Source organism: Hypanus sabinus, unplaced genomic scaffold (assembly GCF_030144855.1).
Source record: "Hypanus sabinus isolate sHypSab1 unplaced genomic scaffold, sHypSab1.hap1 scaffold_806, whole genome shotgun sequence".
Taxonomy (NCBI): Eukaryota; Metazoa; Chordata; class Chondrichthyes; order Myliobatiformes; family Dasyatidae; genus Hypanus; species Hypanus sabinus.
Window position 1 is genome coordinate 773 of NW_026781658.1, and position 14,953 is coordinate 15,725.

At 44.6% G+C, this 14,953-nt stretch overlaps 1 protein-coding gene across 1 annotated transcript; it reads left to right on the forward strand.

Moving 5' to 3' along the window:
- Positions 1 to 912: 912 nt before the first annotated feature.
- Positions 913 to 13,033, forward strand: LOC132390220 (gastrula zinc finger protein XlCGF26.1-like). Its single transcript, XM_059962825.1, has 2 exons — positions 913 to 979; positions 6,148 to 13,033. Exon 2 carries the CDS (start codon positions 6,559 to 6,561, stop codon positions 7,945 to 7,947), a length of 1,389 nt encoding a protein of 462 aa, XP_059818808.1. The 5' UTR covers positions 913 to 979; positions 6,148 to 6,558; the 3' UTR covers positions 7,948 to 13,033.
- Positions 13,034 to 14,953: the final 1,920 nt, after the last annotated feature.

Here is a 14,953-nt window from a genome sequence, read left to right on the forward strand (position 1 = left end):
ACGAAATAACAGTCGCCAAAGATCTTATCCGTCGATTAGTTCCGAAATCCACTTAGAAATATCACCAGGTGACAGTCACAGGAATATCGTCTTCAAGTGATTACCACAGAACACCCCGATTCCAGGTAAGGGCCAACAAAAGTGATATCACAGGATACTCCAGCAAATCCACACATATGGATGATACGAAGTGACAGTCACACATCCGTTGTGCACTGCGTGCCGATGATCAGATCAACCCAACCTTTTGGGCATGGAAGAGTTGCAGCCTATCGCAGTCACACGCTGAAGTTCCAACAGCTTGTCTCCCTCTCCCGCTCCCGCTGCCGCAGCTTGTTCCTGACGTCACAGCCCCGCCTCACTCAGCCACTTAAAGCGACACTCACAGTAAACGAACCTGCGGTCTCGAAATACAATGCACCTCTAAAGTCTGACAGCAGACTAGCGAGTGAATCTTCGATGGTGCAGAGTCAGAAACCGAAGATTTGCCAGCCTGAGTCAGGGGTTAAAAGTGAAAGATTAGAAGCATTTGGAAACTGGTTGATTGAAAAAAAAGGTGGTTAATTTCTGCAAAACACAGGTGGAAATCAACAGATAAGGCAGAAATTTTGGAGAGGAATACATAGAAAATGTTTTCTCAGTATTTCCAGCAACTGCAGAATCTCCTATGTTTTATATCTGCATTTTACTTTGGCATTAGATACACGTTGATATTGAGTATATTGCTTATGGGAGCCGCTTTCTGCGTTAAAACAGCTGCAGATTTTTTCTATACCCAAGATAAAAAAAAATGAGTTATGGACATTGAACCGGTGCTTGCAGAAATCTTTAATGGCACCGTGATTACCCATAGGGCAATTCGTTCAGAATTTCGCCGGCGCTGAAGCGCCGATGAAATGCGCAGGCGTCAGGCTGAGGCCGTCCCTGAGTTTCACGCATGCGCGCAGTGCACAGAAGGATTTGAAAATGTCGGTTGCAGGTAAGAGCGATTAACCGTGTTTTTATCTTAAATACCGACTTCAGGATAATTCCTCTGAATTTCGGACACAGTGGGCAGCAATCCCGGGACAGTCCTGTCCTCTTCCCTCTCTCTCAGCCCCACGATCCGTACACGGGCCCCGGGGAGCTTCCGGCCGCTGAGGGAATGGGAATCGATGGATCTCTCAGACAGAGCTGAGCTCCAGCTATCTAAATGCAAGGATTAGGAACTCGGAGAAAGGGAACAAAATCTTTTACATCAGCAGTTGAGAAAATCACCTTTGTTCTACCTCCAATCACTAACAAGAGAAAATCTGCAGATGCTGGAATTCCAAGCAACACACACAAAATGCCGGAGGAACTCAGCATTAGTACTCTTTTCCGTAGATGCTGCCTGGCCTGCTGAGTTCCTCCAGTATTTTGTGTGTGTTGCTTCCTCTACCTCCTCTTGCTCTGGACTTTTCTACCGGTGAGAACATGTTTTGTCCCATTCTCTCTGGGTACATTATGATATCAAACACCTTTGCCCTGGGCAACAAGTAGCTTTCACTTCACAAATGTGCCAGACTCCAGTGAGACAGACTACTGCCCATCCCTTCATATTCATTGGGATTTCATTCACTGAGTTCACCACCGTCAGTCATTGGGGACGGGTTCAGGGGGAATATATATGTAGAACACAGAAACTAGTGATGCCTGTTTGCATTTTGGTGATGCAAAAGTTGCTGGAGAATTTGCAAGTGGGAAGAAGTGGAGTGATATTTGGAAATTTGACTTCTTAAAGCGTAATTTAGCAAGCAAACCACATATGGACAATGTGCAAAAGCTTTGGTGAGAAACTCCTGCATTTCCTGTTACAGGCCTGCTACATAGGTTGTGTGAGAGTGCAGATGAACTCGATCAAACCCAGAGGAGATCAAAGTTCCTATTGACAGTGATTTGCTAGCTGTGAAAATGAATACCTCTCTATATAAAATTCACTGTGCACATCTTGTCACTGGGTAAAAAATACACAGTACAAGATTTATCTGCACACTGGTTATTACAAATTAGAGGGTTATTCGAGGGAAGGAGGGGAGACCTGTAGTGTCCCTGATGCCCTCCCCTACAAGATGTGCATCCAGCTGCAACTTGTAACCCTGCACTTCAATGAGCTGCTTGAAATGGGTGAATTCCATATCATCCAGCAGTTGGAAGGGGTGATAGATATGACATGAAGAGAGGTGAGTTACTCCCAAGGTGCAGGACACAGGAAACTGGGTGAGAGTCAGGAAGGGGAATGAGGTTAAATAGGCATCGCAGAGTACTCTTGTGGCCATTTCACACAACTACAGGTGGACCACTTCAGAAGCTGTGGGGGGAATGACCTGGCAGAGGAAAGTCAAAAGACTGATAGGGGATTCGTTAGTTAGAGGAACAGAACAAGAGGGGATGAATATCCTAGTGGTAAGACTTGCTAGTGATAGTGAGCAGGGGAGGGGGTGATGTGGTTAAAATAAGTTGTAGGGGGAATGGGAGCCAGAATGACAGAACAGATAGTGGAGAGGGTGAATTGATTTGACTTTATTAGATACATATTTCATAAACATGAGGAGTAGAAATATATACCTTACATCATCTAAATGGGCAATGTGTAATTTATAGTAATTTATAATAGATAGTTTGTACATAGGACAGTCAATATAACATCGAAATGCAATTGTATCAGCATGAATTAATCAGACTGATGGCCTGGTGGAAGATGATGTCCCGGGGCCTGCTGCTCCTTTGGCTGTGGTACCGTTTCCTGGATGGTGGCAGCAGGAACAGTTTGTGGTTGTGGTGAATTGGCCCTGTTTGTCCCTGGTATTCGTTGGGCCCTTTTTACACACCTGTCTGTGTAAATGTACTGAATCATGGAAAGTAGATTGTGCAATGTATAATTTCCTTGTTTATATTTAGAGAGATTTTTTGGTGTATAAAATGATGAGGGGTATTGAGCGTGTGAGTGGCCAGAGGAGTGTTTTTTCCCCAGGGTTGAAATGGTTAATGCCGCTTTTCCACACTCCCATAGATCCTTTGTCCATCTCCTGAGTAAATAGAGATGGAAAAATATTTAAGATCTCCCCCATCTGCTTTGTTTCCACACGTGGATTGCCATTCCGGTCTTCCATAGGACCAACTTTGTGCCTTGCAATCCTTTTGCTCTTAATCTATCACGAGAATCCCTGAGGATTATCCTTCACCTTTTCTGTGACAGCAACCTCATGCCATCTTTTAGCCATCCTGATTGATTTCTTATGTGTTCTCTTGCATTTCTTATACTCCATAAGAAACTGACTGCCTATCCCTGTTATGCAATTCCATTTTGTGCTTTACCAGGGTCTCAATATCTCGTGCAATCCAAGTTTCCCTACAGTTTCTATCTTTACCTTTTATTCTGACATACCCGCTTACTACTTTCAAAATTTCGCTTTGAAGCCTCCCATTTACCAAGCACACCTTTGCCATAAAGCAGCCTGTCCCAGTCCACAGTTGCCAGATCCTTGTGTTGATTCCAGGTGTTGATCCATGCCCTGAACACATCAGCCTTTCCTATGCTGCTCCTTGTATTGAAATATACAGGGCTCAGCATATTCACTGCACCATGCTCAACTTTTTCATTCCTGACTTTGTCTGAGGCCTGAACAACATCTGTCTCCAAAAACTCTCCACTATCTGTTCTGTTATTCAGGCTCCCATTCCCCCTGCAACTTTAGTTTAACCCTCCTTACCCCCACCTCCCACCATACAGATCTATAACCCCTTTGGCTTTCCTCTCCCAGATCAATAAAAAGGAGGTGCATACCAGGTACAGGCAGAGAGGAACAAATGGGGTACTTATGAAATACAGGAAATTCAAGTGAACACTTATGAAAGAAATAAAGGCATGAGGTTGCCCCAGCAGACAAGGTGAAGGAGAATCCTCAGGGATTCTGCAGATATGTTAAGAGCAAAAAGATTGAAAGGGAAAAAATTAATTCTCTGGAAGATCAGAATGGTAATCCATATAAAGGGATAACATAGACTTGGGGAGATTTTTTTTGCATCCGTATTTACTCAAGAGATGAACACAGAGTCTATAGAAGTGAGGCAAAGCCGCATCAACTTCATGGACCCTGTACAGATTACAGAGGTGGAGGGGTTTGAGGCAAATTAGTGTGGATCAATCCCCAGGGCCTGACAAGTTGATCACTAGGACCCTGCAGAAGACAAGTGCAGAAATTATCGGGGCCTTAGCACAGGTATTTAAATCATCCTTAGTGACAGGTGAGGTACTGGAGGATTGGAGGACAGACAATGTTGTTCTGCTGTTCAAGACAGGCTGTAAAAATAAACTAGGAAATAATACGTCGGTGGGCTTGACATCAGAACTGGGAAAGTTATTGGAATGTGTGTGCAGGAACCAAGTATATACTGTAAGTATTTGGATAGGTGTGGACTGATAAAGGATAGACAGCATGGCTCTAGCCAATCTTATAGAGTATCTCAAGGAAGTTATCAGGAAAGTGGATGAAGGCAAGGCAGTGGATGTTGTCTACATGGACTTTAGCAAGGCACTTGACAAAGTCTCATATGGGAGGTTGGTCAAGAAGGTTCAGTCACTCAGCATTCAAGATGAGACAGTAAATTGGATGAGAATTTGGGAGAAGCCAGTAATTTGGGAGAAGCCAGAGTGTGGTAGCAGATGGTTGCCTCTCTGACTGGAGACCTCTGACCAGTGGTTACCACAGTGATCAGTGCTGGATCTGTTGTTGTTTATCATCTATATCAGTAATCTGGATGATAGTGTGGTTAACTGGATCAGCAAATTTGTGGATGACAACAAGACTGGGGGTTTAGCGGACTGCGAGAAGACTATCAAGGCTTGCAGTGTCATCTGGACCAGGTGGGAAAATGGTTTGAGAAATGGAAAATGGAATTTAATGCAGACCAGTGTGAGTTGTGGCACTTTGGTCTGACCTACCAAGGGAGGTCTTTCACAGTGACTGATCGGGCACGGAGGAGTGTTGTAGAAGAAAGGGACCTGGGAATACAAGTCCTTAATTCACTGAAAGTGGTATCACAGGCCCATTGCCCTTCATGAATCAAAGTACTGATAACAATAGATGGATGTTATGTTGACTTCTAGAAAACATTGGTGAGGCCTAATTTGAAGTATTGTGTGCAGTTTTGGTCACCCACCTACAGGAAAGATGTAAAAGAAGTTCAGAGATTTCAGAGAAATTTCACAAGGATGTTGCCATGTCTGGAGGATTTGAGTTATAAGGAAAGATTGAACAAATCAGGACTTTATTCCTTGGAATGCAGAAGATTGAGGTGAGATTTGATTGTGATAGAGAGGCACAGATAGTGTTAATGCAAGCTGGCTTTTTCCATGAAGATTGGATGGGACAACAACCAGAGACCATGGGTTCAGGGTGAAAGGTGAAATGTTAAGGGGAACATGAGGGGAATCTTCTTCACACAGACGGTCATTCGGCTGTGGAGTGAGCAGCCAGCACAAGTGGTGCATGCGAGCTCGATTTCAAAACTTAAGAGGTTTGTGTTGGTACCTGGATGGTAGAGGTGTGGGAGTGGGCTGTTTAAATAGTTCAGCACAAACTAGATGGCCCAAAGTGTCTGTTTCTGTGTTCAAATTTTTTATGATTGTGACAAGAACCTGAAATAATACAAAAATTCACCCTAACCCATTTTGACAGCTGTGTGAACCAACCAGTCATTTCAGCAGGAATTTTTTATATGGCGTTAAAACTGTGGCACTTTAAGTTAATAATACATAAAAGAAGATCCCAGCTGCACGTCAAAAAAAACTATTTGTGTGAGAGTGTTTCAGTTACTGTGGGGCCAGGAACCCATGCAGCTCAGTGGGAACAGGGAATTATACCAATGGGGAGAGTCAAACTGAGCCAAGGCACAGATTGGAGACGGCAGAAATGCCCCATTCTTATAGAGACAGGAAGAGCATCAGGGAATTGATGGTCATTCCAGATACCAGCACTCTGCCCAGTCAGGAGATGATTTCTCTGTCCAACTTGGGTAGAACCTCACTGTAACAGTGTGATACCAGATCAAACTTTGGCAACTCAAGTAATGTCATCTGAAGTGTTGTCCTACACCCATTGATGGATTTTGTAAATCTTTTTACAGGTTAAAAATGAGAAGGAATTCGTCTCCAGGAAGCTCAAGCACGGCACAACGGTTTTGTTGTCTCTGTCTAGATATTTAAGAAGCGGAGCAAGGATCCAATTGACCATCCTTCCTGCTCAGACTGTGGGGAGGGATTCTCTCGGTCATCTGACCAACTCGCAAGCCCGTCACTTTACACAGGAGAAAGGCCTTTCACCTGCTCAGACAGTGGGAATGGATTCACTCGGTTATCACAATTGAAGGTACATCAGCAAGTTCACACTGGGCAAGGCCATTCACCTGTTCTGTGTGTGAGAAAAGGTTTAGTTGGTCATCCCACCTGTGGACACACCAATCAGTTCACACCACACTGGGCAGAGGCTGGTCATCTGCTGAATTTCTGGGAAAGGATTCACTCAGTCATCTGACCTAATGGCTCACCAGCCACTTCACACTGGGGAGAAGCCATTCACCTGCTCAGAGTGTGGGAAGGGATTCACTCAGTCATCCCACCTACGGAGTCACCAGCAAGTTCACACCGGGGAGAAGCCGTTCACCTGCTCAGTCTGTGGGAAGGGATTCACTCAGTTAGCTAACCTACAGAATCACCTGCGAGTTCACACTGGGGAGAAGCCATTCACCTGCTCAGAGTGTGGGAAGGGATTCACTCAGTCATCCCACCTACGGAGTCACCAGCAAGTTCACACCGGGGAGAAGCCGTTCACCTGCTCAGTCTGTGGGAAGGGATTCACTCAGTTAGCTAACCTACAGAATCACCTGCGAGTTCACACTGGGGAGAGGCCATTCACTTGCTCAGTCTGTGGGAAGGAATTCACTCATTTGTCCAAACTGCAGAGACATCAGCGAGTTCACAGTGGGGAGAGGCCGTTCACCTGCTCAGTCTGTGGGAAGAGATTCACTAATTTATCCAGCCTACAGAGACATCAGCGAGTTCTCAGTGGAGAGAGGCCGTTCACCTGCTCAGAATGTGGGAAGGGATTCACTCAGTCATCCCACCTACAGAGTCACCAGCGAGTTCACACCAGGGAGAAGCCGTTCACCTGCTCAGTCTGTGGGAAGGGATTCACTCAGTCATCCCACCTACAGAATCACCTGCGAGTTCACACTGGGGAGAGGCCATTCACTTGCTCAGTCTGTGGGAAAGAATTCACTCATTTATCCAGCCTACAGAGACATCAGCGAGTTCACACTGGGGAGAGGCCATTCACCTGCTCAGTCTGTGGGAAAGGATTCACTCTGTCATCTACCCTACTGGTACATCAGCGAGTTCACACTGGGGAGAGGCCGTTCACCTGCTCAGTCTGTGGGAAGGGGTTCACTCACTCTTACAACCTACAGAGACACCAGCGAGTTCACACTGGGGAGAGGCCATTCACCTGCTCAGAATGTGGGAGGAGATTTGCTGACTCTTCCACCCTGCAGAGTCATCAGCGAGTTCACAGTGGAGAGAGGCTGTTCACCTGCTCAGAATGTGGGAAAGGATTCACTCTGTCATCTACCCTACTGGTACATCAGCGAGTTCACACTGGGGAGAGGCCGTTCACCTGCTCAGTCTGTGGGAAGAGATTCACTCATTTATCCAGCCTACAGAGACATCAGCGAGTTCACACTGGGGAGAAGCCATTCACCTGCTCAGTCTGTGGGGAGAGATTCACTCAGTCATTCATCTTACAGAGACATCAGCGAGTTCACACTAGAGTTCACCTGCTGAGAATGTGGGAAAGGATTCACACAGTCATCCCACCTACTGGCACACCTCTCAGCTCACAATGGGGAGTGGCCATTGTTATGCATCCCTAGGTTTTGTTTGCTGTGGCTTTCATTTTAAGAGAGAGAGAGGGAGAGATTAAAAAGACAAATCAGTCCAATTTGCAGCTTGTTTACATCGTGTGCAGCTTGTTTAGTTTTAACCAAGGACACAGACACTCAGAGACAGACAGAGACAAAGGAAGAAAAATGGAAGGGTCGAAACCAGGGAACTAGTGGCCAAGGGTCACTGTTTGGAACTTTCCTTTGCCCACAAGGGTGGATTCACCTTACATCGAATGTGTGGTTGTCACCTCATTTGATCCATAGGAGTGGATCTGATTTGGGATATCCTGTGGAGACCACTTATGTGTTACCCCTTGCCTGGCTGTGGTGTGGTAGTTCACTTGAAGATGATACCCCTTATGACAAGTCACTTCGGATGATAATTAGTATGTGGATTTGGAAGGATGACAGATAAAATCTACGGTGACTGTTGGTCTCGTTTTACCACCATGAAACCTGTGGAATACAACATAATTGCCTTCTCTCAACATTTACCCTGGATTACAAATATCTCTCTCTCATCACCTATTCTGTAGTTGAACTGAACTTTCATACTTTACCATCTCAAAACTCCAAGCCTTGTTTCCTCTGAGCTCAATAGTTTGGGAGATTTATTTCTACAGATTTATACACATAACACTCATGAGGAATTCTGCAGATGCTGGAAATTCAAACAACACACACAAAATGCTGGTGGAACACAGCAGGCCAGGCAGTATCTATAAGGAGAAGAAATGTCAACGTTTCAAGCTGAGACCCTTCATCAGGACTAACTGAAAGGAAAGATACTAAGAGATTTGAAAGTAGTGGGGGGAGGGTGAAATGCAAAATGATAGGAGAAGTCTGGAGGTGGTGGGATGAAGCTAAGAACTGGAAAGGTGATTGGCGAACGTGATACAGAGCTGGAGATGGGAAAGAATCATTGGACAGGAGGCCTCAGGAGAAAGTAAGGTGCGGGGGAAGCACCAGAGAGACATGGAAAACAGGCAAACAATTAAATATGTCAGTGATGGGGTAAGAAGTGGAAGAGGGGCATTAACAGAAGTTAGAGAAGTCAATGTTCATCCCATCAGGTTGGAGGCTACCCAGCCGGTATATAAGGTGTTGTTCCTCCAACCTGAGTTTGGATTAATTTTGACAGTAGAGGAGGCCATGGATAGACATATCAGAATGGGAATGGGATGTGGAAATAAAATGTGTGGCCACTGGGAGTAGTCTGTTGCTGCTGGTTTGTTTCTAAAGCGTTATGGTTTGTAACAAAATGGGGCCTGCGTCTGGGATATGAACAAATTTAAGGATTGATTTAATATTGATTTCATTGGATAAATCCCTTTTGATTTATTTGTGTGTGGAAAATCAGCAGCAATGGATGTTGATAGATATCTGGAAGTGTGAACCTCTCAGGCATTAGAGGACACCAGAAGGATTGAGTTATTGAGTATTGCTAAAGTGTTAATACTTGCTAAGGTGAAATTGACAATGAGGAGGGCACAGATGCAGAGGATAATAGCTGAACATTATGTATCTGAGGATGTGTTTAAAGTGGAGGAGTTGGAGGTGTTTCCTGAAAGTAAACCTAGTGAGCTTGAGCTCCAGTGCAAGTTAGAAAAATTAAAGATGGAGGCAGAGGCAATTTCAGGCTGGAGAGACAGAAAAGCAGTAAGAAAATTCTCTTACAAAGTGTAATTAAGGGGAAGGCTTAGCAAGCTTATTCTGCTTTGACAGTAGCTGAAGCAGCTGATTATTTATTTATTTATGCTGACCCAGTCATCGCCACTGGGCTATAATTGCGCAGGAGCAGTGTGTGGTTCAGTGCTTTGCTCAAGGACACACACGTTGCCTCGGCTGAGGCTCAAACTCATGACTTTCAGATCGCTAGTTCAACACCTTAACCACATGGTCACGCACCACATATTATGACATCGTGAAACAGGCTGTGCTCAAAGCTTATGAGTTGGTCCCAGAAGCAGACAGGCAAAAGTTTAGAAATCTGTGAACCAGACATACAGAATTTGCTTATGAGAAATTTGTGTCTTTTGACCACTGGTGCACATCTGAACATGTAAATGATGATTTTAACAGCTTGAAAGTTGGTTTTAATTGAAGAATTCAGAAGGTGTGTCCCTGATGACAGAAAGATGTATTTAGATGGAAATGATGCTGCCACTATGCAGGAATCTGCTGGATTAGCAGATCAGTTTGCTTTAACTCATAAAGTTATGTTTACCCTGAATAAGAGTTTCCAAAAGGTACTTGTCAAGATTTGGGTAAACCTAATGAGCTCACCCCAGTGGCCTATACCTGCATTCGGTGAACCCTTTTTCGAAAGTTATAGTGGATTGTGTTGGCCCATTGCCAAAGACCAAAGCTGGCCATCAGTATCTGCTAACTATTCTGTGTACTGCATCCAGATTCCCAGAGGCAATGCCTCTCAGAAATATTAAAGCTAAAACTGTGGCGAGGGCTCTTACCAAGATTTTCACATTATTCGATTTGTCTAAAGAAATCCAGTCTGATCAAGGATGCAATTTTACATCTGGATTATTCCAACAGGTAGTTTCTGAACTGGGAGCAAAACAAATTGCATCATCTGCGTACCATACAGAATCACAAGGGGCTTTAGAAAGATTTCATTCTACCCTCAAAACAATGATTAAGACATACTGTATTGAAAATGGAAACGACTGGAATGAAGGAATACATTTGCTTTTGTCCACAGAAAGAGAGTCAGTACAGGAATCACTGGGATTTACTCCATTTGAAATTGTATTTGGTCGCAGAATGACCTTTGACCTTGTTAAAAGAAACGGTGGATTGATGGGGATGTACATGTTAACTCAGACTATGTTTTGATCTTCAAAAATAAACTACACAAAACCTGTAGTCCAGTGAGACAAAACTTAAAAATTTCTCAAAACAAAATGAAGTGTTGGTTTGATAACAGGGCTCGAGAAAGAAAATACCAGGTGGGAGATAAGGTGCTTGCCTTATGTTGACGAATCCACTTCAGGCGAAATTCAATAGACCGTATGAGATAGTCTCTCAAATTAATGATGTGAATTATGTAATTAAAACACCTGACTGACGTAAACTAACACAGGTGGTACACATAAATATGATAAAACCTTTTTTGAACAAGTAGGTACCATCTGTGTGTGTTGTTGTCAAAACAAATGAAACTGGCAACCCTGAGAATGAAACACTTGACTCGTCTGAGACTTTTATCAAGCCAAACATGGTCCCAGTTAGGTTAATGAACTCGGTTGTTCCAGAAAACATTGCTAACAGGTTGTCTCATCTGCAGCCAAAGCAACAACAACAGCTGAAGGAATTATTTTTGAAGTTTAAAGATTTATTTCCCTTTGTTCCCAAGCAAACCACGGTCGTAGTACATGATGTAGATGTTGGTCAAGCTAAACTGATTAAACAACACCCAAATTGCATGAACGTAGAAAAGTGTAAATTGGCTGACCAGGGAATTGAGTATATGCTGGAGAATGGTATTATTAGGCCTTCAAAATGAGATTGGAGTCACCCTGCATTATTGTGCCCAAACCTGATGGTAGTGTTAGATTTTGCACTGATTATAGAAAGGTAAATGCAGTAACAAAAACAGATGCCTATCCTATCCCTAGAGTGGATGATTGCATCGATAAGGCTGGAAAAGCTAATTTCTTACAACGATTGATCTGTTGAAAGGGTATTGGGGTGTGTTCCATTGATGGACAGAGGTAGAGAAATTTCTGCATTTGTGACACCATCTGGGTTGTATGAATACAATGTTTTGCCTTTTGGAAGGAAAAATGCTCCAGGAGCATCCCAGAGAATGATTGATTTTGTAATTCGAGGGTGAGAACACACAGATACCTATATTGATGACTTAGCTACAGGGAGTGGCACTTGGGAAGAGCATATCTCTGCAGTAGAAAAGCTATTTGACAGGCTTTCCCAGGCCAGCCTTACAGTTTACTTGGCTAAGAGTGAATATGGCCATGCCAATGTGACCTGTCTTGGCTATGTTGTAGGTCAAAGCAAGTTGGCTCCTGTTCTGGCAAAACTCCCAGCAATTTCTCAAGTTCCTATTCTGACTGCTAAGAAGGCTCTTAGTAGGTTTCTGGGAATGGATGGATATTATCGTAAGTTCTGTAAGAACTTTGCTGCTATCACTCTTCCTCTGACCAATCTCCTGAAGAAGGGTGAAAAGTTTGTTTGGACCGAGCCTTGTCAGAAGGCATTTGATTGATTGTTATCAGTATTTCAGATTAGGCCAATCAATGTAGTGCTGACAGCAAATTTAAATAGCAGATTGGAGCTGTGGGTGGCAACACAAGTCATGGGTGCACAGAGAGTAAAGGAGGGCGCCAAAGAGACAACCCTGTGGGGTATGTGTGCTGAGGGTCAGAGAGACAGAGGTGAGGGAGCCCACTCTTACCACCTGCCAGCGATCTGACAGGAAGTCCAGGATCCAGCTACACAAGGCAGGGTGACGGCCAAGGTCTCTGAGCTCCTTGTCGATACTTCATGCCTTTGTATGGCTACTGCTCTGCCCATGACTGCAAGGAACTGCAGAGAACTTTGGAGAGCAGTGAACATCAGAGAAACAAGCCTCCCCTCCATGGACTCTTCCTACACTTCCCCTGCCTCGGAAAAGCAGGCCATGTAACCTCATAACCTGGACATTCTTGCTGCAAACCCGCTCCCACATTGGCAGAGAGATACAAAAGCCTTAAAGTGCGTAGCACCAGGCTGAAGGACGGCTTCCTGTCTGTGGTTATAAGCCAAATGAATGATAAAATGGACTCAACCTCACAATGTAACTGGACGTGACCCTGCACCTTATGTCTATCGGCACCGCACTTTCTCTGCAGCCATAATGCTTTGTTACAGTGATTATTTTGTTGTATATCAGCTCAATGTACTGTTGGAATGTATCAATCTGTGTGGATGGTACATCAGGCAAGATTTTCACTGTAGCTCAGTACATGATGATAATAAACAAATTTCCCCATTTTAATTGTGTGGAAATATTAGACAGACTGAGCTTCTGCTCTGGAACCACAGAAGGAAACTGAACTGTTGTCATTTCTGTGGAAAGCAAATATATGGAAAATACCTCAAACTCACATTACGATCTGCAGTAACTGGGATCAGGTGACCGGTGGTGGGTCTCCCATATCAATATCAGAATCAGGTTTAATAGCACCGGCATGTGTCATGTTGTCCCTGCGGTAGCAGCAGAACCTAATTCATAATAGTTTTGAAAAATTGTGATTTAAAATAAGAATATACATATATATAGTACAAAAATAGAGAAAAAAGTAATAAGCTATTTTAATTGTGTGGAGCAATTTGACTGACTGGGTGTTGCTTTGGAAATTCTGAAGTGAAGCTGAACTAAACTTTACACATTTATGAGAAGCTCAGATAAATAGAAAAGGCTAAATTCTCACATAAACGGGTCAGACACCCAGAAACATTGGCAGCACTTCAGCACCTCAAAACAGTGGAATGAAACATGCAGAAACTATTGCAGAGAAAAAAAACATTGTCCACGCACAACGAGAGGACGTGACAGATCCGGATCTCACTGCCTTGTCTGAACGGGGAAAGATGAAGCTACACGGACACATAGAACAGTGACCCGCAGATGCTGCAGATCTGCAGAAAAACGTGAACAGGAACCGGGTTCAGGTGACGGGTGGAGGGACTCCCTCCTGAACTGGTGACTCTGCTCCTCGCCCCTCACATGCTGCCCGACCCATCCACCGCATTCCCCACATTATTCCATATCTACCCCAGATACAAGATTATTTTTCCACACCGTATCTTCCCCGATCCTTTTCCCTCCACCTCCAGGTCACAGAGTCAGCGGCTCATTCCCATCCAGGTCCAAAACATAATTCAGACGCAAAAAGGAAATGTTCACGTTTCATTTAAATCAGTTTTGTGTTTCTAAACACTAATTTCTATTCACATTCCTCCAGAGCCTTGCTGGACAGGAACACTGAAACATCAAGTGAGAAACAGCAGGAGGCAATTCAGCCCCTCTAACCATCAGCAAGATGGCGGCTGCTCACCCATCTCAGCCATGTGTTTCTGCCCGATCCTCATTTCCTCGATCCCTTCGGTCTCCACACATCTGTTTTACGTGCGGACAATCACTGAGTCTTCACCGCACTCTGTGGTGGGGATTTATAAACATTCACCACCCTCGGAATGGAGACATTTCCCCTCATTTCAGTCCCGCACAGTCTATCCCTGTTTCAGAGACTGTGATCCCTGGTTCAACCGGTAATGATGTTGTGCATTTCAGTGTGTTCACCTCTCAGTCCTCGATTCTCCAAATGAAAGGGTTAGCACATTTGATCTTTCTCCATATGATGACCCCACCACTCCAGGGATCAGTCTGGTGTATCTTCATTGCACTCTCTATAACAAATACTCTCTAACCTCTTTGTTAATCCTCTGTGGAATTAATTTCCATCTTCTGCAGCCCCGTGTTGCCCCGATCACTCACCTCCCACCCCTGTCACTATTTCCACCTTCCCACCTCCCCTCTCACCTGGATCCACCTCTCACTCCCCAGCTCTTGCCCCATCCCCACCCCTCACCTCTTTTCTCTGACTATTTCCCGTCCACTCTCAGTCCAGAGGGAGGGTCTCGGCCCGAAATGTTGACGGTCCATTTCCCTCCACAGATGGTGTCCGACCCACTGAGTTCCTCCGGCAGTTTGTTCTTTGGTCTGTATAACCCGTGTCAGTATGGGGAGCGGGATTTTACACCATATTCCAGGTACAATCCCAACAAAGCACAAATAATTGTCACTTTGCCCGGACCATTGGCCCCGCTTGCAGGGCAACAGTCTGCCGGTGTTTGCCCCCAATGTGGTGAATCTCTCTGCTCGACAACACCGTGGGCTCAGATATTTCCACAGATGAGCCCCTCCTGTCCCCACCGGGACAAACATCCTGTCCGCCCCCTCTCTCACCATCTT

What these genes read in the sequence shown, in the direction of transcription:
- LOC132390220 (XM_059962825.1), top strand. Translation starts at nt 6,559, where the DNA reads ATGGCTCACCAGCCACTTCACACTGGGGAGAAGCCATTCACCTGCTCA.